At 37.9% G+C, this 26,957-nt stretch overlaps 1 protein-coding gene across 1 annotated transcript in view; it reads left to right on the top strand.

The window, feature by feature from the left end:
* The window catches only part of SHANK2 (SH3 and multiple ankyrin repeat domains 2), a 372,036-nt gene that overhangs the window by 140,995 nt on the left and 204,084 nt on the right, over positions 1-26,957 (top strand). The window contains exons 18-19 of the mRNA XM_048949837.1: positions 17,864-18,173; positions 22,254-22,423. Of these exons, the coding sequence (XP_048805794.1) occupies positions 17,864-18,173; positions 22,254-22,423 (480 nt within the window). The remainder of the gene's footprint in view (positions 1-17,863; positions 18,174-22,253; positions 22,424-26,957) is intronic.

The following is a 26,957-nucleotide window of genomic DNA, read 5'->3' as shown; positions in this document are numbered from 1 at the left end:
CTAGTAGCCAGCCAAATACAGTTATTGACTCATGAGCCACTGTGGTGTCTAGGAATTTGGCTGTGTGAAATGCATTGTGACCCATTGTAAACCTTCTAATGAACTATCTCCCTCCAGCCTGCACACGGAAGAGCTGCAGGACTGTTTTTCTCTTGCTCTTCCCCTTTCTCAATCTTCCCCCTTGAGATTTTCTACGAGACAGCAACTTTGAACAGCCCTGATCCTTCCCCTATGGGTGCACCATGCAACCATTCCAAGTGTACCTACAGGATGTTGGTAAACGTAATAATTTTATTGACTACGGTTGAAAACTACATGAATAGGGTCTGAAAAATGCTGAATCTTTATAGATACTGGATGCCTGATGATGTAGAAAGGAATATTTTATGGTTGTTTATTTTTTTTAGCTCCTTGTATGCCTGTCTCCCACTGAGGCATATATTTTAGAATTCAGTGAAATGGACATAGAAAATGTGCGTTGTGGTAAATCCACCATCCATTAGCATCCAGCATCTGTGATCACTTTCCACTATCTAGTGCACAGGCAAGCTGGCATACCCTGAAAATGAATAAAGACTTCTCAAGTAGAGTACTGTGAATAAAGGATGGCTTAAACCCAATGTAATGCTTGCCTTGCTCCTGACTCTTCAAAAATCCTCAAAAAAATCTTCAAAAATTGTTTTAATGTCCTTTCTAGCTTATTATGAACATCAATTTTTAATGTCTGTAGTTTAGTAATTAGTAAGATCCTTACTAATGCTTAATAAAAGTTTGAATGGAAACAAAAACTGTTTTCTACTCCTCTCAGACCTTTATTCTCCTTGCAACCTTGAGGATCTCAGGGTCTTAGTTCTCCAGATCATGTTTGAAATCCCAGTAGTTGTGCATGGCCTAAATGAATGCATGCATGCAAAAACTGATGCTTTCAATCATCCTGCTTATGGAATAGAAAAACTAAGATTGTGGTCTTGCCACATGATTAGCATTCTTGTATTCTCCTAAATTCTGTGTCTTTCTAGCCTCTAATTTATTTCCATGGAAAATACAACAGATACAAAGAGCACAATAACATAATTTAATAGAGCAATTTTTCAGCTACAAAGCATTATTTTTTTCAGCATAGTCACCAGCATCATCTTTGTGTTTTCACCAGTGGACAAGAGCCTGCAGGGCATGTTCACGGAAGTGTGCACTAGTGGATGGGACGCACTGTTTTAGAGCTGCTGTGATGGTGATGTTGCTAGAAAAATGCTACTCATGGAGTCTATTCTTCATCAGATCAAATAGATAAAAGTCAGAAGATTCCAGACCTGGACTATATGGTGCATGTGGTAGGACAGTCCAGCTAAGAAAGGAAATGTTATTTGTGGTTTTCAGACTGGTATGGGGCTTGGTGTTAGTGCCTTTCAAGAGCAAGGTTGTGTTGCTCTGAGAATTCAAGCCTTTAGCTTATATGGTGTTGTGATGTAGCAGTCAGAGTTCATAATCTGTCAGGGTTCCACGAAATCCAGGAGGATTGCCCCTTTCCTCCAAAAACATCTCCACAAAAGAGACTGCACCTCATTTTACTCACTGAATGCTGTCTCTTGAACTTATTCTTTGGTGGAGAATTCACGCATCACCTCTTCATGGACTGCTGTTTTGATTCTGGTTCATAGTGGTCACACCTCTCATCACCAGTAACGATGCAAACTGTCACCTTCAGCCTCATATTGGCTCAGTAGGCCCTGACAAACTTGCATATGGTGTTCTTTCTATTCCCGTGTGGTTGCATTCGAAGGACCCTGGTGCAAACTTTGCAATGTTCCAGCTGTGCCATCATTGTCTTCATCCCTGGATACAGTTTCCTGCTCATAATCCACCAATTCCTGCAGATGGATTCATTGAGATGTTCCTCATTTTGTGGTATGACAGCTGTGAGTGGCCATCCAGAAGGAAGCTTGTCTTTCATGTTGCTGTTACCACTGCTGAAATACACCACCTGCTGTATTACTGTGCTCCCATCCATTGGTTGTTCTCCATAAACATTCAGTGAATGTCAGTAGGTGCCATTTTTCCTTACGGAGGAATTCAGTGACCTTTACTTCACCTTTACTTCATTCTCACCTTCATATTAGACACCATTTTGTCAGACTGTCCCTCTGCTGTTATCTGTCACACAGTGACAAAATGTAGAGCAGCATTGATGGGAGTGTTCATCCTATACTGCCATATCACCAACATCTTTCTCTGATGTGGGCCAACAGAATAACACAGGAGGTGTTACTTTTGGAGCTGCCCTCCTAGTAGCAAACTAGATGTGTCTTAGTTTGCTATTTAATTTTTTTAAATCGCTGTTTTTTTGAGAAGTTACTGAAGTCAAAGTACTTTGCAATTGTGAGAAGCCACAAACTCATTGCATTTGTACTCCAATTTACTCAGAAATACCTGTCTGTGATTACTGCCAAAAAAAAAAAAAAAAGTACTAAATTTCTGCTTTCTTCATTAATCCTTTCTCCTTTTTCATATTTTTTTCATAGGGTTTGAAACTGTTCCCTGAATTTTCTCTCATATTTATCCTTATGTTCCTGTTTAATAACTTCAGCCATCTTTCACAGTCTCCTTACTGAAGTTCATTCATTGCTGGAGCTGTGATGTGGTTTTCTGCCTGCCAGTTTTCTAAAGTGCTCATTCTGATGTTATTTTTTTTGTTGTTAAGTGATTATGGGATCAATTCATTACTGCTAATCCAATCTCTTTATCCTTTTTTTTTTTTTTTTTCACCCTCTTTTCTCTCTCCTATTTTATGCATACTTTTTCTTTACAGTGTTCCTTATAGTGAAGAACTGTTGCTTATTGGTAGTCTTTCTTCTTTTGTCACTGATTCTAAGCATCACTGATAGTAGGAAGGTTCTGAAAATGAAGACTATTGGTAGGTGTGAAGTAATAATGTAAAATCAAAAAATTACCACCAGCTACAGAACATCAGTCAGGAGATAGCTCAATTTTCCCCCTTTTTTTCCTGTAGAGTGGCAGAATAGACAAAGTTCAATTGCCTTCACAGACAAAGTTTTTCATGGCAAGAGGATTCATAGCAACAATAGGGCTGCTGACAGTTCAGACTTACAAGAAGCACAGATAACAGTTAAAGTTTTTGGTAAGGCTTAAATAGTAAGACCCTTTAAAATAAGATTCTCACTTACACAGATGAGAAAAAATAATTTGTTTTATTTATGATCTTATTTACCCCAGCAACAGATAATTTTCAGATAATTTGTCAATTAATGACCAGGGTTTCTCATTTACTGTGTTCTAAAAAATCTGAACAAACTGCAACTGCTGTGTGTTCTTGATCATGTAATCTGAAAAAATAACTATGTAAAAGTCTGTCTATTGTTTTATACAATGCAGTGTTAGTTAAAAATAAATTACTAGTTAATATTTTGAACCTCACTCACTGAAACATTGACGACATTTGAATAATGAATAGAAGACGCATTGAGTTGTTCTGCTGCAGTTTGGCTCTGGAGAGTAAACTTCACAGAGATTTCTGTCTGTGGTTGTGAAGGTTTTCACTTTTAGTCTGCAGACTGTTCCACTTGTTTGATGGATCAAAGAAACAAAATGTTTTTCGCTACGTATTTTACTAGAATATATGACAACACTAGAGGTAGGGATAAACTGCTCTGCTCCTTAAAGCTTTCTGATCAAAATGTGGCTTGTGAGCATAGCTGTGGAGAGTTATCTTGCAGCTTTTCTGGCTGGAAGGTGCCAGGGCCACATCCTGCTTGCTCCTTCCAGTTATGTGCTCAAAGAAATCTACAGACTCCGACTGTTCATTGGAATGGGAGAGGGAGAGAAGAAGTAAAGTTGTCTACACCTTTTTTTCTGTTACTGCTGAATACATTTTGTGCTTTTCTACTGTTCTATTCTTCTAGTTATTTTACTGTTTCTGTAGCTCTGGAGTGGCCCTCAATTTCATATCAATCAAACACTTTTTTATTTCTTGATTGACATTTTATTTCCACCATAGTTCGTACACCACTCTTATTGGAACTAGAATTTAAGCAGTTGTTTCAGCAGTTTTATTTTCTGTTTATTCATTAACTAACAAGCTGTGGAGTAAAACAAAAAATTTTTCTAAGTTAAGCCAGTATCAAAACCCAGCGACTGTGAATGGTTTAAGACCTTGCTTGGAACTTTTACCTATTGTAACGTTTCCTACATAAATTGAAATCACTAATTAGTCATTCCCAGGTCCTGATTATTCACTATATTTCTATTCCTTGCTATCTGGTTTGATATTTGTGGTCTGGTATTCAGAAAGTGTTATTTCAGGCAAGGAGTTGCTTAGAGTTGCTTTATACACTTCCATGTAATGTACAGTCTCCAAATCTATGTTACTTAGTTGGTAATGTGTTATATTCTGTATATATACAGAATACCCTTTCAAGAGTTGTTGAATTGTTATTCTTAAGTATCTTAAAGCTAATCCGTTTCCGTTTTCTCCGCTGAAAATCTCTTTCAAATTATATGTCAGACTTGTGGGGAATCACTGGATTTTTCTCTGTATTTTCTTCCTACCTTCCAGTCCTTCCATTGCCATTCATACTTTTTTTTTCTGACCTTAAAGGCATCCTTGTGTCCTATTTATTTTTCCTTTATCTTTGCTGCTAGTAATTCTTTTGATGTTGCTTGCAGCTTCCCAACATAAAGGAAAGACGGTCATACCAAGGGGAACTTATGTTGTATCACTTCTAAACTTCTTGCAAACTGTAGACCAGTAGAAAGACTTAATGGAAATTTTACTTTTGCAGTGATTCCATAAAATTTTCTCCAAATTCATGGATTACCATTTATTCTTGGTTTGTTCTCCTACCCTTCCACTGATAATCATTGTTCAGCTGAGGAAGTGGTCTTAGGTTTCTGGATTCCTTTTCTGACCACAGCTGGAAACATGGAATGGGGATGTGAATACTTTTTGGATGTGTTTGACTTGTCTGTTGTGATGGAGGCTTCCTATGGGCCGTGGTTCTCTGTAGGTTGATCGGAAGCAGAGAAATCATCTAGGGGCTGCTTGCAGAATTGATGCACCACAAGTTTCTGGTGGGATAGCATCCAGAGTCCGCTGGTCAAGCTGAGTGCTGGTCTTTCTTTCATTTCGGATTTCTATTAGAAACATTATTAAACAAAGAGATACTGTAACTCATTTGAATTCATTTTTTTCAGCTGAAGCTTTCTAATGTAATACGTGTTCTATATTACCATGTCTGTTCTTATTCTTTATTTTTACTTTGATTCATTTTTTGTTGTTTTTGTTTTTATTTTGCTTGTAAAGACGTGCTTATTATTCATGATTTTCATACCTGAGAGAAGTATACAAGTACAGTCATCATTAACTTGGTTTAGATGATGTTTCTATAGAGGAGGACAGGCTGGATAGTGGGTGTTTATTGGCAAATTATGCTTCATGTAATGAAAGTGTTTGTGGATACATATAGTAACTTCACATATACACAGGTAATACTAGCATCAGAAATTATTTCTTTGCTAACCACACAGTCTGAAATTATTCTGAAACATCAAAAATCTACCTGAAATGCTGCTATGGCTTAGTAGAGGATAACATACACAATTTGCTCATTTGTACAATTTCTCTCCTTTTTCAGATCCCGTTCTTTTTTAGGGATGTGCAGTGCCTTTTCCTACTAGCTTTATTTATACCACTCCTTGTCCGGAAGAAAGCAGAGTTATTTTGGAACTTGAACATGGAATTCATATTTTATTGTAGTACTCATGATGTCCGGGGGTGTGACTGCCAAATAATGTCCAGAATGCTTCTATTTTCACAGTAATATCTTGGATGTCAGCCACACATTTTTCCACTGAATTAATGAATATCATGAGGCTACATCTACTACTGCTGTCAGAAATGTTAGGAGTAGCAATATTTCTGAAACAGTATGCACAGAAGATTACTTTTTGGTAATGGGCTTTAAGCTTGCATCATGTTTGCTTTTTTAGTTAGTCTTACCTGTATAAACAAGAGTACTTTTTCATATTCTTGTTACAGAAAATCTCCTAAGCTCAGCTACTGGTGCACCAATGTAAAACTTAACCTGCAGTCCAAATGAAGAAACAGGATACAATAGCAAAGAAAAAAAAGCCCACAAAAACCAATAACCTTACCTCAACATTTTCAAATATTTTAAAATACAAGTGATATTGTCTTGAACAAGAAGTAGGCATAGTATTATTGGTAATATTACCTTAAATGTTAATCTCAAAAGTGCTCCAGTGAGCAAGCCTGCAGTTCTCAATGGGATTAACCACTGAAAATGCTACGAACGCTACAAACACCTACATATTTGTTGTACAAAGGCAACCCCCTGCTATAGCAGATACATTATTATTATTTTTTTTAATCCTTTCTTATTTAGACTGGCATGATTCATTAACAGTTATTTTTGGAACAGAGAAATGTAGGCTACTAATGTAATTTTAAATGCTGTTATTTTAAGGAATAAGTCAGCTATGTTTTAGTTTCTTCTTAAGACAAAATGTCTAAAAGGGACTAAGGATAGTGAGACAGTTATCAGCTTAAATTATTGGGCTTTATTTCTTTCAAAGATCCTGCTTGATGGCATAACTTTAGAGCTTCTTTTCTTCTATTTAGAACATATATTTTGAGGGATGAGTTGTTGCATGCCATAAGTACTGTCTAACTATAGATAAGACAAAGACAAAAGAAAGGTTGCAGTGGGAGACTGTACACAGGTAACAAAAATGTGTATCCTCTCACTAGCTAAAAAAAACTTCCTCTTGTAGTGCTTGTAGTGCTAGGTCTACTTTGAAACTGAGTTGGTAACAAAAATGAGTAGTTCTTCCAGATTCTTGAAAGGGACAGCTCTTAAGAGTCTGTTGTGACAGGATAAGGGAAAATGGTTTCAAATTAAAAGAGGGAGATTTTGGCTGGATAAAGATGCAGAGTATAAATTTGGCACTTGCCCGACAGTAACTTAGGAGTGACTATATGTCTAAGAAACACTTGAACTGGAGATGGGCTATCAAGTTGGTCTTCAATACCATCCCTATTTACCTTGTGTTATCATCTAGATTGTATGTATTATTTGTATATACAATAATGTAAAATATTTTCAGAACAGGGTGGATGTGTTTCATGTCTGATAATCTGGAGGAATAGTGCCGAAAGTTATGAAGCCTGGAGAATCAGGCCCAACTGACTGATGCAAACAATAGTACAAATAGGTTTATCCAGCCCACCCTGCTCCAGCAAGTACCTTTGTCTGTAAAAATTGTATTAGGGTAACACACAGGACTGTGGAATGCTGTCTGACCGCTTTGGCGGTTAAATATTTTGCAATTTTTTTCAGATGGAGGATTTTTTTCCTCATTGGTTGCAATAGACATTTTCAGTTATGGAAATGATGTTATTCTAAATAAAACTGACAAGATCCACCAACACTTTTGGAAGCACAGATGCTTTGTCCCACTATTTACTAAAGAGGTTCACACTTAGATTAAAGCAGTGAAATCAAATCACTGAATAAATCCTGGAACAACATAATGATTTAAGGAATTTGTTGAGAGCTTTTGGTAGGAGGAAAGTTACACAAAGGCAAAATTAGACTGTTTTCTGTACAACACCAGAACACAAAAGCAGTATGCAATCCAGTATTGGTTCATTCATTTGTTCTAAGTGTATTGTGCAGTTTCATTTGTCTTTTTTCTTCTTTGCGACATGAGACAGCAGCCCACAAATTTGTGTACTGCATCCAAGGCCTATCTGCATCAGCTGTGAAAAGAAGCATCAGGCATCTTTCTTTTTAGGAGCTACCAGCTATGAAGTTCTCCTCTGTCTAAATGATACTGATTTTTTTTTTTTTTTCCTGCTTGAACTATATGAATTGGGAAATGCACAGCCCCTGATGTTAAATTATAATTTGCCAACTCAGTGTATAATGCAAAGAATGAACTTAGTTTCTCGTGTAATTCAATGAGTCTAAGTGGTGCTGCATCAGAACTAGATTTCTCAATGTATTAGCAGAGAAAATTGCACCATCCTTTCCTCAGCTTGTTTAAAGGAGTGTAGGAATATGTATGGCTAAATAACATAAGTCTTTCTGTCCAGATGCCATAAGGGTCATTAATCTCTTGTTTTGATGACATATTTAAGTAGCTGGTAACTGATAATCCACTTCTGTGTAAGAGTGAACAATTTTGGTGCAGTAGAATGAACCAATTCTAATTGGTACCGAAAACAGAATTTGAAATCAGAACAGTCCATATTTAAAGAACTGCCATTAAAAATAATCCAGACAGTTAAAACAAGTAGTTTCCTGATTTAACTCTGAATTATCCATTGTTGTTTGTTGATTTTTTTTTTTTTGAAAGCATTTATAAGAACAACTTACTTTTTATATATATTTTTTTTCCCATGGTTACATTACAGTGGAAAGGTATTTCCAAACAGCCAAGGAAATTTGCTATTTCTTATGTGCATGCAGAAATGCATTTAGAACAGGATTTGATGTTCCTTCAAACCCAAGCATGGGATAGAAATAGAAGGCTGTGAGTATAAAACCCTTAGAAACTACTGGCAACTCTGAGCTGATCTCTCCATGCTTCATCTCTGGATCATATCCTGAAGAAACAGAACTTTGTAAACTACAGATTTGTATTTAGATAAGTGCCTTTTCTTTAAAGGACAGTACCTGTTAAGAATGAAAGTGAGCCATACGTTATTCAAATATGCTGCTTTCTTTGACATTGCTGGTGGATTTCAATCATATTTTAAAATTCTGTTTCAGCTATTGTAGCATTCTCTCATTACCTTTGCTTTTCTCTCTCTTCAAGCTACTACTTGCAAGATGTTTTCCTTCATTACTGGTCATTGTTTCCTCCCTGCTTGCAGCTTTGCCCATGAAATAAGAGGTTTTCATTTTCCCACATTATAAGTCTTTGTTGTTCTGTGTCTGCCTGCATCCCAACCCAGATTTCCCACACAACTTCAAGAACAGAGCAGCTTCCTATTCTTTGGGACAGAGGTTTTATTTTGCTTCTAAGGTAAATTCTGATGTGCGCACCTATAGTTGCCTTGAGCCTGGTAATCAGAAAATTTAAAAAAAAAAGTGAAACACCATGATTTTCAAGTTCTTCTGTATCACAGTTTCTGAACCAATTATCTTCTAACCCAGCAAGGTGATTTCAGACATTTGCTCTGACACATACAAAGTTTTAAGTGATACTTAGCAATTTTTACATGTACGGTTCTTGATGTGTAAGCATCTGAAAGTAAGCCTTGCAGTCAGCATTCTTGCCTTCTGCAGAAGCATGCAGCTCTTTAATGCTGCTCCTTCATAACTGCTGTAATCCCACTGAATCTTATGGAAGCCTTCCTTTTTAATCATGTGAGTATTGTAAGAAAGAGAGGTTGATTTTCAGTTCCCATGGTATTAAACTCATGTAAGTGTGGCAACTGTATACTTACTGCCTCTGGAAATCCTTTGAAATGCACCCAAAAACATGTGCACCTCACATACTGAATTATTAAAAATCTTTCAAGAGCATGAATTGAATAAAGGATTTTCTGCAGAACTGGAGATCCAGCAGTGACCAGTTCATTCCATTGCACAAGTTTTGCCTCTAGAAACAAACCTTCTTGTGTACAGCTGTGGATTTTGCTGCACGTCTGAGAATTTTTCTAACTACTTGTTTTGGCTGTTGTTTTTAAATACAGTTCTGTGAATGTGCCACTTTCCCCGTGAGAGTAAAGTGAGGCTGGCCCTTGTCAAACAGTAAACTTTAGGGACAGCGATGTAAGATACATGCCAGGTGATGGAAGGGAAGTCTGGCACATGGCTATGTAACTTTCACTGCTATATTCTGTTTTTCTTTCTACTTCTAATTGATAACTCTTGCCATCTGTTCCCAATCCATCCCTCTGCTGTCCTTTCCTACACGCTGTTTCCTGCCTTTGTTCTACCCTTCAGACTTGAGCTGCCTGCCTGAAGTCTGCTAACTGGTGCTGATGGATACAGATAGCGGCTGAGTGGGGAGAAGTCCCTCCCAGTGGTGACAGAGACACACAGGTTAGGTATAGCTGGGCTCTTTAAGCGTTTGCGTGGGCTCAGATACTCCTCTCAGGGCTGTTATAACTGCAGCCTCCTGAATGAACTCAGACGTTTTACAAAAAATAAAACAACATGGTGTGATGAAAGAGGTTTGGTTGTTGCCCTAAGAAGAACTCCTTCTGAAGTTATGCTGTGGCTCTGTAGGATAAGTAAGCAAGCTAGAAGTACTGGCTTTTTTTGTTTTCTGTTTTGTACTCTACAGTCTGTATTTGAATCTTTGTGTACTTTACAGTCTATATTTGAATCTGTCTTTTCTCATCTAACTCTCCCCTTGGTGGCTTAGCATACGGGAAGCCTATTTTATAGTGGAGAGAAATTTATTTATATATGTGAAGAACTGTATTTTTAACAAAAGCCTAGATGGGTATATGAGTTGAAGGGATTTTTTTCTGTTAAGAACTCAGAAATGGGCAAAACCTAAAAAGAACAAAGATGATAATTGTGAGTGTTCTGCCATTATCTGAGAAGCGCTTGCTCTTTGTGGGAAGGTGAAGCAAAGGCATAGATTTGGTCAAGCCTATCATTTTTTAGCTGTTCATGAAGTTCTTAAATGTAGACCTCAAAAAAATGTGTAAGTCACTATTTGGCATTGATTCCCAATGGAATCCAGAGACTGAGGTACAAAGGAATATTTTAGGAAAGTGATGTTACCAACATACAAAAAAAAGGCCAATCAAAGTTAACTTTGGAGCCCATGTTTTGATTTACGCTTGAGGGCCTCTTCTTTGCAGAAGTAGCCCCATGCAGAGCCCATGGATGTCTTACTGGGTACCTACAGAATATGTAGAGGGGAAAAAAAGACTGTTAGGGCTTACCTCTCTTGCATTTGTAGTGCTCTTCATGATTTTTAGATTATAGGTGCTATAGTTTGTGGGTTATATTATTGTATGCTGATGCAGACAAATTATTACTTCTTTTATGCTGAGCTAACAGCACTAAGGCTATCATCACAAGGCAGCAAAAATCCTTCTGGAAAAGGTGGAAATTGCTGGAATGCTTTCTTTATTACCTCCCCCACACTACAGATTTTAGGACTTCGGTTAAAACAAGCAAATTCTAATAAGCTATTAGTGACAATCAGTAAACATCAAAAACTGCAGCTGCAAATAGTTCGCTGACTTCCTTGATTGTCATATTTTCCAGTTGTACAATAACATTTATTGCAGTAGGCTCTGCCATGGAGGAAGAAATCATATTTCCTTCAATTTCCTTCAATGGGAGAAAGAGAGACACTTAAATGGAATAAAATGATCATTCATCTAACGATGTATCTGATGGTGTAGATAGGAAAGAGTTCCTACAATTTCCATGAAACTCAATAATTTCAAGTGACTTTAATATTTTTTTTTATGTTTTTATAACACTGATTAGAAACCTCTAGGTGATGAAATGCTGGAGCTCCAGTGAGAATCTAATAAAAATACCCCCTGGGACTGATTTTGATTGACCACGGTTGCCTGCCTGTTTTTATTTTTCTGTATATGAACCGACAGGAATAAGCACAATAGAGTTAACGCTTTCCTAGCCTAACTCTTGCAATTAGGTACTTAGGATAGTACTAAGTTGAAGCACTGACACCCACATGGAAGAAGATATAATCTGAGGATGAAGTCCTATAATTCTATACTGGCAGCCCTTCAGTAAAATGTCCAGGGCTGAAAGTATGGAGGCAGGGTTTTTGGTCTTTCCCTGAGCACACAACAGGTAATTCTCTTAAAATCTAAGGGGTGTGGAGGGAGGGGGGAGGTGTCAGTCTGTGTTCTGCATAGTCAATAAAGAGCATTCGCCTATGCTGTGTAAAGCTGATTTCAGTGCATGTCCTTGGAAATCTCTACTCTGTGGGCATTGCAGCAGAGCTGCGTTCTCTCAGCCCCATCAATAACCAAAATCCAAGATGTTGGTCTCCCCTGAGCTGCCAACACGCAGCCCCCTTCTGTCCACCTCTCGCTGCTGGTACTCTATGACATCTTTAGGTTTTCTGCAGACCTCACTAGCCCACACTCACTGTTGACTACATTTAGTTAGAAAGTACCATGGAAATGTAAAACATTACTAATAATTATAGCTCCTTTGTTGTTTACGGCTCCAAGTGTAATTGAGGGGATTGAATGGAGTTCTGTGAAGTGGGAGTTGGCCTCTTCTCCCAGGTAACTGGTGGTAGGTCAAGAAGTAATGGCTTGAAGTTGCGCCAGGGGAGGTTCAGATTGGATATTAGGAAAAATTTCTCTGAGAGAGTGATGAGGCACTGGAACAGGCTGCCCAGGGAGGTGGCAGAATCAGTGGCTCTGGAGGTGTTGAAGAATCATGTAGATTTTGTAGTGAGTGATTTGGCTCACATAGGCATGATGAGGATGTGTTGGTGGTTTGAATAGATGATCTTAGAGGTCTTTTCCAACCGGAATGATTTTATGATCCTATTATAAAGGGTAGCACACAGTTTGTAATTCAAATTAGTAACATAGCTCTCCTAGTGTAAGTAGTTCTTGTTCTGGAATCAATACTGATTCTTCTAGAGAGCTAACAAATACATTTACTTATAAGATGGTGAAAAAGACTTCAGAGTTACTCTTTAGAAAACTTTACATCTTTTTAAAGTTCAGAAAAAATTATTTTTGTCAAATACAGATGTTTAAATTTCTATGCATATTTTGTATCTGATATCCCTGGTAAACTTTCCACATTCTGAGCACAGTGAAAAAGAAATTGAATCAAAGTGTGCAATTACATTAATTTAGAGAAATATTATTTTCATTAGAAATTAAGAGCTATGCAAACATTGGAATGTTAAATGAAGTTTAAATAATTGAATTTATTTATGCTTACTAATTCTTTTCAGTTTTGCTTAATATGATGTCACCAAGCATATGGAGGTTGAATCCATTTAAGTGATTTATCTTCTGTCCTTCTTGAAGCTGTTTTCACAGTTAGAAAAAGGCCAACATTTTCAAAATAGATATACTAGCAGGTCAGCAGAGGTGTCTGAGGCGGAATACATGTTTATTAAGTATCGTGTAGTTTATGCAGTTTGAGGATGGCTTTTTACCGTGGGTAACTCATGTTCAAAGCAGAAAACTTCCTGTTCTTCTTAGCTGTTTCACTGTAGGTTCTGCTAGAGCTCTGAGGGGCTGCTTGCACTACCCCTGCTTCCTCCCTGTCAATGTGCCTGTACATTGCAGGCTGCTATGGTTCCCTGCAGAATGTTTGTCAGAATTATTGTATCCTATCATAGAATGGCTTGGGTTGGAAAGGACCTTAAAGTTTATCGAGCTCCAACCACCCTGCCATGAGCAGAGGTGCCCCCAACTAGGTCAGGTTGCCCAGGGCCCCATCCAACCTGGCCTTGAGCACCTCCAAAGATGGAACAGTGCACTACAAACTGCACACAAAACATGCTTATTTGTTTTGTGGCATCTGCATGAAAGTTAGAGAAATGGCACAGTCAAATTTTAGTATTTTTGCCCTGTGCAGAATGGGATTCTGTTTTATTTTGGTGTAATCACCGCAGCAAAGGGGAGTGGAAAGTTGCTGGTGCTGAGACCTATCTGTGTCAGGCTGGAATATAGGCCAGCTCCAGCTACTCTGAGTAGTGGCAGTTTTGTGTAACATCTCACTGTAGTCAGTGCAGGCAGATTGCTGCTTTGATTTGCTTTTCACTTTTCCTTCCGAGCACCACGCTCAGCAAGCAAGCAAACACCGAAACCAAAGGGTGCCTGTAAGCTCCGCGGGTCAGCCAGGCAAGTTTGCGAGCTGAGCACGCTAGCGCTCATGAAGCAGCTCCCAGCTCTTCCAGGGCTCCCTGCCACTGACAGCACAGCCTGTAGTGTGGCCATAGAGCCCTGCTGCACATCTCCCATTCTCCCTGCCCCTCGCCTTGGGCCCAGGAGCAGGGCATTGCTGCGAGGCGGCAGCGGAGACGCTCACATGACTGATGCTGGGAGAGAGAGGAGAGTGGTGGTTTTTTTTTTTCTCCTCTTTTTTTTTTTTCTCTGTGTGTGTGTGTGTGTGAGCGGCTCCAGTCTATGCACAGTTGGCTCCCAGCTGACAGACAGGATGTGGGGTGGGCTTTGTCACCAGCGCGCCGGGCGCTGCGTGCCCGCTATGCTGGCAATTACACAGTGCCCAGAAACCTGCTGCTCATGTCAGGGTGCAGGCAGCCTGAACACATAGAAATTGGGTAGCTGTATTTTTTTTTCTTTTCTATTTTTTTTTTCCTCTTTCTTCCCAGAAAAGGTTATATAATGAGGGGATTGCTGCTAAAGTAAAAGGGAAAATGAAGTCTTTGTTAAATGCCTTCACAAAGAAAGAAGGTAAGCGATGCAAGCAGAACACTTCAATGTTTCAGACCGGTGTTTTCTTGTGTACATTTAATATGTTCGGCTTAGTGACTTTATGATTAATCAGTTCATGTAGTTTTGTTTCCAAAATTATTTTATGCTAGACCATCCATTTAGGCAACTGATTATGAAGGCTGGATGTGACTTTATTAATTGTGTTGTTTTCTCTGAAGTAGTTATAGAAATGTGTTTTTCCCTAAGAAATGCATTTGGAGACGCGTAAGGAATTTCCTGAGTGAATTTTTGTCAGTGACTGCTACTCCTTCAGATTTAAGAAATGCCAGGAGTAGATGGATGCTGAGAGATAAGGAAGGATTAAATGATGCTTTCAGACATGCTTTTAGAGATGATAATTTTAAACTTCAGGGGCTTTAAATTAGTTTAGGCATTTTCATGTCATGTTATATCAACTGTTTTTCCCAAACGAGTTTTAGAATAATTATTCTTATAGTTGTGAGCATAGTGAGATATTAGGGAGTGACAGTGTCCAACAGAGCTAAGAAAGTGGATGTTTGCATTCCATCATTTTGTGTTGTAGTGATTTTTTTATTGTGCAAATAATATAAATAATGACTATAAGAGGAGCTAAAAAAATATCCACCCACTTACAGTTTGCAGATTGCTGGGGAAAAGAAACAGTTGGGAGGAATATTAATCACTTTAGGCAAGAAAATGTTTATTTTTAACTATTTCTATAAAAGATTTGTTAGACACACATCAATTGATGTCATTAATTGTCCGCTTTCCTGTGTATTCTCTGTAGTAAAGGCTGATTTTGCTTGCAGTTCTGTCCTTAAGGATAGAACGTTAACAGTGAATCAAAAGCTGACTCCTAAATGTAAAATCTGACACATGAAGGAAAAAGAGTGAATTTAACATGATACCTGGTGAGCGTGCACACATACAACACACCGCTTTCCAGTGGGAGGTAGCGCGCAGCCCTATGCTTTCTCCCACTGCTGGCACAAAGGTGCTCACAGCTCCCTGTTGTCCTGTCCCCATCCTGAGCTCGTGCCCTCCTGCTGCCACTAGCATGCACAGCTGACTGCATGGGCAGAACCCACGGGCACCATTTGGTTTGATGTAGCTGTGGCTCTGCAGCCTTCCCTGTGTGTAAGCAATTTTAAGGGGTAGAAATCTCAAGTCTTAGGGCCAGACCCCATTTTTACTGAAGTCTGAGACAAACTTTGGTGATCCTAAGGGAACAAGGCTAGTTCTTCAGGCAGAAATTCTATATCTGCCATACATTTTCTGATTTTGTCTGATTTCTCTGTAATTAAATTATTGCAGCAGCTGTTGTGTTTTATTTTGTACCTGGGAAAAATTTCTGTCTTCAGTGAAATCACATCCAGAGCCATATTCTGAATGCTGAAAGTACAACAGTAGTGCACAAACAGCACATCCATGTCACAGACATTGATCAGAATATCTGTGGATGTTAATTCTGGATATAAGAGCCGTGGATTTTCTTCAAGTTAGTACTAGCCCATGGGTTTCACTGTGACATTTGAGGCAATAAGGTGCTTTCAGTGACACACTTTGCTGCTTTGAAACTCTGAAAAGATATGAAGCATGAAAGATTTGGAATATCCAGAAAATTACATAGAATTTCTGTCAGATTTTAGCACAGATATTGAACTTTATGCCTTTGAGATCTTTTAAAGACTACTTCCCTTGTTTCAGCCTCTTTCAAATTATGGAAATAAATTTAAAGCCTTTCCTGTCTGTGCACACAGTTTTCTTTTCTATGGTTGTTCTGATGTTTTTTGAGCTACTTACCAGACACTGTTTCAACTCATTAAAAATATTAAGGATGCTGTTTTAAAATACTCAGAATCACGGTTTCTATCATAAAATTCAATCATAAAACAGTTCATGTGAAAATTGTATAAACCATTCTTTTCCTTACAATTACAACTTTATTTTACATTATAAGTATGCTTTCAGTTTTGCTCGAGAACCTTAGGTTTTTCTGTGTTTTCCCAATTAAAAGCTATCTGTCAAGGCAGGACAGATTGATTCCTGTGTATATTCAAATTTATGTGAATTCATTTACTTACAGCATATGACAGACACATTCTAATTCTGTTATTTTGTATGTTTTTAAAGGGCATTGAATGTGTAGACATTTGTGGCACTTTACAAATGGCACTTCCTGGCACTTTAGAGATGTAGGATGATAGTTTGTGGGGCTTCTTTCCCAACTGAAATATAATATTTGAAAATTACAGCAGCTCAGTAAAGTCCTCGGAAAGATACCTGGCAGCCTTGTATTAGTTATACTAACGTGACTTTTCAGGTGTAACTACATGCTTTTTTCAGATGTGAATACATTCAGGATCAATCCTACAACCCCATGAGTTCCACTGAAAGTAAAGAGAGTACTTGAGTGAATGTAGACTGAGCTAAGTTTCCAAGGTCAGGTCCCTTACTGCCTTATAACTAGAAAATGCTGTCACTTCTAGTATGAGTTTAGTGCCTTTTATTAGGAAATTCTACTTTTAAATTGCACTTGCAAGTAACTGACCCACTAGAGTGAGAAATGGAGATCTGGAATTTATAGAGTCTGCTTGTCCAAATTCTTGTATGGCTGCAGCAGTATACCAGTAACATGGATGAATGGATAGGCTCTCTGGTTTGCATTAGGTTTTTATTGCTCTTGCTTTTGTTTTCTGTAATGACTGTTTCATTAACTAGCATATTGCAGCCTTTGGATACAGTCATGTTCTCCCCAGGACGTGGCACGTGACAAGGCGAGTGTATTACCCTGGGGTAATATGCTCTATATACAATAGTAATAGATGGAGTAGAAATGCCTAGATTAGAAAGAGATGAATACCAGGGGATTGTAGAGGTGTAATAGAGTTCTGCCAGAAGAAAAATCTGTGTCCTTGATTTTTAACCTGGAAGATGGGGATAAGGTGACAACACAACAGATTTCAGGTTAGGCCTGAACTTGCAATGGAACATAGTTCTCCCAGCTTGGATGCTGATAGAAGAGGGGAGATGGAAGTTGATACACCAAAACTGTTCAGTGTCTTTCTGATTGAATATTATGACACAGAGTAAATCTGAACATTATGAGAGTCAAGCTCAGGGATAATTAGCTGTTTTCCTTTTCATAGACTGTAGCTCAGACTGCTCTGCAGACTCTGACCGCTGGCATTGCCTGACTATTTATTAAAAGCAGTAAACACGTTAATGTTGGCCAGTTGTTTTCAGTTTTAATGATGTTTTGAAGATAATTAATTTGATTAAATATGCAGGCAAGGTAAAGTTTCTGTCTCTGCAGAAAAAAAAACAATGCCATATGTTGCTAAATCTTTTTATGGGCTTGTAAGCACATATAAATGATAAATTCATCTGCGATTACCCTGGATATCTTTCTTTACACAGTGCCCTTTAGGGAGGCTCCTACCTACTCAAACAGAAGGCGGAGACCCCCGAGCACCTTAGCAGCACCACGTATCTTGCTTCGTTCCAACAGCGACAACAACCTGAACATCAACAATATCCCTGAGTGGTCAGCCTCCTCTTCTGCGTCTTCCCACCGCAGCCTTTCACCTCATCTACTTCAACAGATGCAGAATAATCCTAATGGAACTGTAAAAACTGTAGGGAGCTACACACCATCCTCCCGGAGCCGGTCACCGTCCCTAAACAGGTTGGGAGAGGATGGCAAACGGCAGCAGCACAGGCACATCAGGTGAATTTTGAAAGTTGACAAAGTATGAGATATTCCTAATGTCATCATGCTACACTGCTATGTTCTTATATGGAATTTATCTGACCATTTTGTAGACGATATAATGTATAGGTAACAAAATCTCAACACAGTGGAACATGTTCAAATGTGAAAGTTCTAATCCCTTCCACTCTGGTAGTCAATGCTAGCTGCCTCCCTACAGAACTTGAACAATAAGGCACACTACAAAATCTAGCAATGCCCATCAGCTCCACATCACAGTGCAAGTTCTCAAGATCTTCTAATAGTTAAATAATTGTATTCAGCAGCCATAAAAGATATTTCTGTGATTCTTGGTCCCTGTACACAACTATTGGTCATGCTTGAAACCTGTGCTGGAGCTGCTATGAGTGATGGAGCAGAGACTGTTTAAGTTTTCTCTTCTACAGATGAGTGCTGAACCAAACGGGAAATCAGAGGGAATGTGTGGGCAATAAGTGGGGCTGTACAGGAGGCTGACTGAGAGCAGAGGGAGTTTCTTGAGATGTTGGTGATAGGTGTCAAGGGCTCCTGTTATGATTATCCTTGCTGCAGGGTTTCACATTCCCTCAGACTTTGCTGCTTTCTCTCCTCTCGAATTATAAATGTGATTTAGCAGGCACTCTCTGCAGATAACCTGCAGCTATATCCCACTGGAGAGCAAATCCTGACTAATTAGAGTGATGTAGATATTGCAAGTAACATAATAAAGCAGCTGATTGTGTCTAGGTTTTGATCACAAATGAGGACTTTAGATTTATGAAACCACTGTCCTGTGAACAGGTAAATTAGCTACAGCTTCCCTTGCATAGGACACGGGAAATGCATCTGTCAAGTGTGCAAGTGATGGATTTGCACCAGCATGATAAGCCAGAGGGGTTAAACACAGGGTTACAAAAATGAAGAAAGTGGGATCGGGTACTGATGGAGATGTTCAGTGCTTAAATATTTTGACAAAATGCATTTAATTTATCACTTAAAATATCAGCCTTTGTCTATCCTGTCTCCTAATATCAAAAATAATCCATTCTTCGGTGCAGAAAAGGCAAGCGTATTGTTAAGCAATGTAGGTGTTGGTTTCTCTCCGTTATTTGCAAGTATATGAATCTTTATTCGAGTTTTCAAATTGCTAAAACAAAATGTGATGTAGTTGAAGTTACTGTGCACATTCTGCACGTTTGTATTCTCTCTTCGGCAGTAGGCACCAAAACTGATAATCATTATTTGTGCTGGCAGCAATATTGCTGGGATGTGGTGCATAAAAAAGTTATCTGAGAAGTAAGAATCGCTGAAAGAAATTCTTAGGCGAGTAGTTTCATGCAATAGAGCAAACTATGTTACAATAGTGGCAAAAACTCATTTGGTTATGATTTGGATGACACTTCCTCACATAGAACTGTATCAACTTCAAACCATGTTGTCTGTAAGAAGACTTCACTGAGGTGAGGAGGCGGCTGTGAGATGGCTTTTGCAGAATGAGTGTGCCTGTGTTCCACTGAATGCTGCTGGTGTCACTAAAGTAGGATTTACCTTGTGTTCTGTGACTACTTCAGCTGTAATGGATAAAAAGTGTCTTTTCTTCAATATTCCTGGGATAACGTGCTTCCATATTCCTGGAGCACAGACACTTTTTAGGAGGGAGAACAAGTTAAAAAACATTCAGCCACTTTTCCCTTTCTGTGAACCAGCAATTTTGAAAACTAGCGTAAATGATAGAGCAAACAAATTTCCTGCCTGAAACTGCAGGTTGTTCTGTTAATGCATCAGTATGATATCTGCATGCACAGCTGTCCAGATGCAGAGGATCTGTTTGTGCTATGCACCAGCAAGACTTTTCTGGGAGAGATCAGATCTCCTACAAGTGCTCAAAGAGAACTGAAGGCTCTGTAAATGTGAAGGCAACCAAAACACTTTATAAGTAATCTCTGCCTGCAGGCAATGCCTTTTGTTGCCACAGGCCTACTTTGCTGCCTTGAATGGCACCTCATGTGCTTCACTGTGTGACCATGGTACTTACTATCAGCTAAACTATCAGCTGAGAATTGTTGCTGTCTCTGCTAATTATTTGCAAACAGTACATCACTGTGAAGCTGCTCCTCCCTTTATATGACAAAGCCCTTATTGACATTGCCACAGATTGAATTTCAGAGCCACAGCAGCAGATGGGACAGGATAATGGAAAAGGTCAGGGTTAGCATCACCAGGACGTTAATGAGGTTTCAGAGAGTGGTTTGCTGCTGGGAAGGAGAGGGCTGGAAAGTGATGCTGGAAGGGGTCCATGTGGTCATTGCAGCCTGTCACTCAGGTGTTTGTTTATATTCTTACCTGGCTGCTGGTCTCCATGCCAATCAGGGGTGGCCTCCTTCCTGGGCAAGAGGAAAACATACTAAATTCCCCATATTCTCTTCTGACGTCTTCTTGGCATGGGACTTGGTGGGGCAAGAGGAGAAAGGGGAGATATTTTTAAGAAGTCATGACTCCAGTGCTGTAGCCCTGATTTCCATTCAGGAAGCCTGTCTCATGCAAGAAGATGTCTCCAATGCAAAGCTTCAACGTGCCATTATACCCTCCTCCTTCAGTAAGAAAGAAAGTGAAAGAGTCTTCTGTGATAGATGAATAAATTGCTGCTGCCTGGCTGCTACCAGATTAGGCAGAAAATGCAGCTTTATACGTTTGGGAATTGTATGTCAGTCAACAGTTTATCGATCTGGATTGTATACAGTTATGAGTATTTCTTCACTTATAAGGAAAAAGAAATGGAGCCAAATTGAAAATTGAACGTCATCTTTTCCTGCTTTCCTTTAAATGGTGTGAGCCATTTCTGATGCAAAGTCCTTCACAGACAAGCAACAGGAGTTTACTTTTAAAGACCTAAGGACAGTTCAGCACATCTTCACAGTAATAGAAAAGCGTGATGAGGTTAGAGGGAGACTTCGTTCCAAGTGATGTAGAAGTTACTGAATAGAATGGAAATGTTCATGATAAAAAAAGGAGAAGATGAGAAAACAGTAAGGAACAATCCTCATATTTTGTTTGGTTTATAGCAGTGTGAGATCACTTATTTTTCCTTACAAGAATATGGGGAGTTGAAATGCCAGATCGCCCATTATTCATCTTTTTCTACTCTTTTCCTAAAAATCTTTATTAATACTTTTCTTTCTTACAAATGGTTTGTGTTTCTGGACTTTGTTTAAGGCTTTCATACTTTTCATTTTTTTAAAAATTGAATAGTAGGTTATTGGTAGTTTGTGTTATTTTCTACAAGTTTTCTACCCTCTAATATTTGCCTCTTTCTCATGCTATCTTTTTGACGGTTACTGATTTTGGAGAGATTTGATAATGAGCTGTTTGGTAGTTTTCAATAATTTCTCTCTGTGTATCGTGACTAGACTGTGAGTTTTTTAATGATCTATGACTTGTTAGTACAGGCCACTCTGAAGTCACTGCGAGAGCTATAATGATCTCTTCAAGAACGTGCTAGCCGTGCTTAGTGAAGATTCAGATCCAATATTTAGCTTCAGGCCTTGGAGTGAGGAAGTAGCTTAATTATTTAGTCCGTAGTAGGGTGATGAATTAACTTTCTGTCTATTCTCTTGATAATTCATTTTTCTCAGTTTTTCTGTTAACATTTCAATATTACAAATACATCCATTCCCAACAAACGTTATATACGGAGTTATAAAAAAAGTTAAAAGTTAAAAATTTTTCTGACATTGTGGTGCTTGTGATGTATGGTTGTACAGAAAATGTAAAGTTAATCTGGAGCTGTCATTGTGCTAGTTCCATTTGTGGAAAAACTAAAAACTTTAGTATTATTTATTTTCTAGAACAACATGATCAGATGCACATTGTGTTTCAAACAAAAAGATTTCCAGAATGTAAAGAATACATTTAAAATGAAAATAGAAAATGTGTGTATTCATTTTTTTCTGCAGGGTTAGATGTCTTACTGGAAGATGATTACGCTACTCACTGCTTAATTTAATACTACAAATGTGATGGTAAATGATTAACTTTTTTCATTTTAAATAACCAGTTAATGATTTTAATTTCAATTTCCAGTGCTGTTTACAATCCTAGTGCCAACAAGGATACTCTGTCTGCCTTGGATTATCAGGGTCCAAAACGCAAGCTTTACAGTGCTGTACCTGGAAGACTTTTTATTGTTGTAAAGCCATATCAACCTCAAGGAGAAGGGGAAATTCACCTGCATAAAGGAGACAGAGTAAAAGGTGAGTAAATAATTTTGGCTAAGCATTGAAATTTTATTTTAAAATTATTTTATATTTTAGGAAAAAATCTGTCTCATATTTAATAGAAGTGCTTTTTCCTTTGTTTCTTTAGAAGGTATTTTGCTCCTGGTACTATTTTGTAACCAATCCATATTCAGCTGCCATTTTAACTTTGATTTTGAAGTATTACTAAAATTCAAAAACATGTGCAGTAATAGCAGCATGTTGCACAGAACATGTAATTGGTTTCTGTAGTCATTCCAAAAAGGAGTTAGCACTTTAAAAGTTTGTAAACTTGTTGGCTATCCAAAAAAGCTCAGGAAGGAAACAGCAATAGGGTCAAGTCAGTCTCTGTTCCTTTCCTCATGGAACAATTTACTGGTTGAATAGAAAGAGTCTCCTCCTGAGAGTTAGGATAAGTATGTAGATAGAGTCTGGTGTAAATAATCTAGGGAGCAAATATGGTGATACGCATCTCATTTCTGGTGCACTTCCCAAGCAAGAACACGGTAAAATCAAAGTAGAAGTTCATGTTATTACTTTGAAGACAATAAGTACTTCCAGATAAGACTAAGAGAGTGAGGCATGTGCTATACAAGAAACTTCCTAAGAGAGTTAGCTGCAGTTTAATCTGTGGTTTTGCACATCCAGGTAAAACTGGAACAAAAGATCTTCTACTCAGTACGTGTAAACAAAATTCCAGTTATTGAAGGCAAATAAAAAGGAATAAATTCAGAATGCTAACTAAAAATGTTAAACAGATGAAAATTTCCCTGCAACTGAAACTCTTTACCCTCCAAAAGAAAATATCCCCTTTTCTGATCCTGTATGTAGTAGCTGGAAGTAATCAGGGAGATATTAAAAAGTATTTTTCTATTTTGGAAATGGTTGACTCTTGAAGCCACTTGTAAGTTCAATAATTTTTTAAACTCAGTCCTTCAGAAGGTGTAGAGCAAATCTCAAGAATGCTGCACTTTAAAGATAAAACACATGTGAGATGTGTTTTAAATGCAAGGATGAATGAGGAAGGTTGAATTTAGGTGAGCTGATGATTGCTGTAGGGCTGAAAAAATGATTTGACAGTTCTGAGACTCTTCCCTGTCTGATAGGAAGCAGTGATTATGAGTGAAAAAAAATGGTGCACAAGGAAATTAGGGAGAGCCAATAGGATCACTTAATAAAAATCTGTAGAAATTGATAAGTAATGGGAGTTAACTAAACAAGAGTAAATTTAATAAAGGCAAGCAAATTCCTTGGGAATGCCAGATGTCAAGTAAAATTCAAGTCACAAATAGCAGCACTGACTTCAAATTCAAGGAAAATTGACAGAGATTTGCATCTTCTGGGAACATATTTTGTGAGCTTTCAGTGTATGTGAATAAATGCAAGAGAAGTAATGCATAATATCAGTTAACAAAAGCCTTGAATTTTCAAAAGAATGGGTACAACCTAGAGAAAGGTTAAGTTACATTATGAGTAACTGAATGCAAAACAAAGCAAATTGAATATAAATGTAATTTTCATACTTTTACATAACAATACTGAAAATGTGAAGGCCTGGGGTCTTGCGTGGAATTTGTGCTCACTGAAAAGATGCAGGAATAAGACAGTAGAAAAAGCTACATGTTAGTGAATTGAAAGAAAATGATAACAAAAAACTGAAAGTTATGCACATTCCAGAAGTTTTTGCTTGAGCATAATCTCAGAAAGTTTATCATCACCAGGGAGAATTGCTGGTTCCTACAAAAGGCGAAATTTGAGGAGCCATGAGTGGTACTAAATAGCTTTCTGCATTAGATGTGTTCATGAGGTCCCTAGTAGCTGCCAACATATAAAGAATGAATACAGCTGAGCAACATCTATCTTTTGAGAAGCATTATATCCCTGCATGATTTTGTTCAACTGGGTTGCTGGATTTAAAGAGTAATACTTTTCTTTATGTAGAGGATTTAAGAAAAGATAGACCATAGATTCTATACACCAGAATAAAGCATCTGAGACTCCAGGTAGTTCTGGAGTAAGATAAAGCAGAAAATGCTTTTCCTGACAGAAGTGGAAACAGTATAACACATTGTTGGATGTTCATTACCAGGCTCTTGTTTACAGTAGAATTTGTGTTGATTGTATGTAAAAATATCCAACAAACAAGGGATTTAAATTTCAACAAAGAGTTTGAGTTTAATAGTTAAATGAATTAGTTTGGGAGCCCTTGGTTCTAAGCTACTGTGACAGGGGAAATGCAGGGGGAAATTAGTTTACTTTTCAGATCTTCTTATAATAGGATGATCAGAACATAACACAATGATTTTGTGGGGGCACTAACCAAAGCATGTAAAAGTACTGAAACAGAAATTGAGGATAATTTATGTTTATTGAAGCTGAATATAAATTATTTATTACCGTTATAAAAAGCAAGGCTTACCTATCCAACATCGAATCATCTCTACAGGGATTCTTCAGTTTCAAATATATGATCTGTATATTGAAGTAAAAAGGTAGCAGAGATCTTGGATTGGTAACAGAGACCTTGTTTTACAGCATTTTATAGAACTTCAATGCAGTGAAGTCTAGTGAGATGTTTATACATGTCAATCCTTTTAGGAAAGCTTGGAAAAAGAAAAGAGTGTACATAGGAAAAAGAAAACAACAATAGTTCTGCTACTTAAGATGGAGTCTTGCTGAGTGTAATTTAAGTCTGTTTGCACAGGAAAGCTAGAGCCATATCAGACTTCAATTACTCATCAGAGAAAAAAGTTTCAGAAGCATATCAAACCCTATTTCATGTTATCGTGTCAGTGGTTCCTCAAATGTCACAAAAAATATGTCAGAATGTACACAACAGGGTTACGCAGAAGATGAAGAGTCCAACTGAAATGACATTAATGCTTTAAAAAGGTCTCACAATGGTACTTATGTATGGAGGAAGAATTCAAACTTACCAAACTTTGACAAAAATCTAGGGTCAGTTAAACAATATATGGCTCTATTCAAGTGAAAATGTAATTATTTGAATCAGAGCAAAAAAATAAATAAAAATTGTTCCAGCAGGAAGGATTGATAGACTTCCTTTCCATCACCTGAAAGCACAGACATTAAAACTCACATCTCTCGGTATTGTGTGCTGGCTATCAAGTCCTCCTTTGTGAGCAGAAGATCCACTCAGTACCTGGTAGATCTTGTGTCATTCTATCCCTGAAACTTGCTTAGCAAGTCCACGATCCAGTTAGCACTGAAATTTTGCACAGGTTATGTAACAGCCTATTAATTCAATATCATTTTATTTTGTCTGGGGATACACATGCCTGTTAGGAGGCTTAGAGACTCGCTGTATGTAAAAACATTCTTGCCTTGCATTTAAAAAATAAAAAGCTTTCTCTTGACCCCACCTCATGTGCCAACTTGAGAGCTGCACTGTACCCTGATGCTTAGGTGGTTCTTGGGTTACAGACTAGTACAGAAATTCCTTATGGGGTTCCAGGGTCTGTTCACTTTGACTGTTCTCATCAGAGTATCCTGTAAGATTGATCACTATATAGATGTTACACAGCAATAACACAGAACAACATGTTAGAGAAAGGGATAAATTGGGAAAAGTTTTGTGTTTTATTTTATAACTTGGTACAATAAGACAGGACGTGGTGGTGAGTGAATCCCTAAACTCTTGATAAGAAGTGCTTTTATCAGGTGAAGATTAGGCAGAGTTCTTATCTTTCTAGAACCTTTGAAAGTGCATGAGTGACAACAGATCACAGTAGATGGCACAAAGAAACTATTCAGAAAAAGATATGAATGAGCAAGGTCCAAAGAAAATGTAAACTAAACAAAATGGTCTTGTATTAATAGAATATTACATAGCCTCTACAAAAATATCAGCTTTATTTTTAGTTGTTAGTCATACTCACTGACATCATTTGTGTGTCTGCCACTCATGAGAGAAGGGCGATGGCTGATATAAAAATAAATGTTGATATATTTATACAGTTTTCATTCAAACATAAATGAAGAGCTAGCTTCATTCCCCATTGAAATATTTTTATCATATTTTGTTTCTTTTGCATTTTGCTATGGGCCTACAATTTCACTGCAATAAAACTAGTTCATTCTAAACAGACACACACAAACACACAATGTAGAGTATATTCAAAATGCACTTCAATAATCTTTTGCATTGATATACTTAATTCTTAAACTGTAAGTCAAGTGGCATCTTTTATAACAAAACTCAGGTATGGATAAGGCAATGCTTCTAAGCAGTTTGTGTGTGAAGAATGGATACTTATGTGTGTCATGAAGACAAAGAACTACAGAAGAATGCATGCATCCTGTGAGGGTTACCTGTGATTCACGTCTGTAGTAGCATACCTTGTTGTTAAAGTAGTAGATGCTACCTTTGGTCCCAGCTCAGAGCAGACAATCCCTTAAAAACAAAACAATATCCCTTAGAAACAATGTTATATTACAGCATATCTGAAATGGACGTGAATTACCACTTACTGACTGAAGAAAAAAATAAAGCATTGCCTAATTCAGATAC

This window comes from Lagopus muta, chromosome 6 (genome assembly GCF_023343835.1).
Source record: "Lagopus muta isolate bLagMut1 chromosome 6, bLagMut1 primary, whole genome shotgun sequence".
Taxonomy (NCBI): domain Eukaryota; kingdom Metazoa; phylum Chordata; class Aves; order Galliformes; family Phasianidae; genus Lagopus; species Lagopus muta.
Note: the sequence above shows the minus strand (reverse complement) of the source record. Positions and strands in the feature narration are given on the sequence as shown.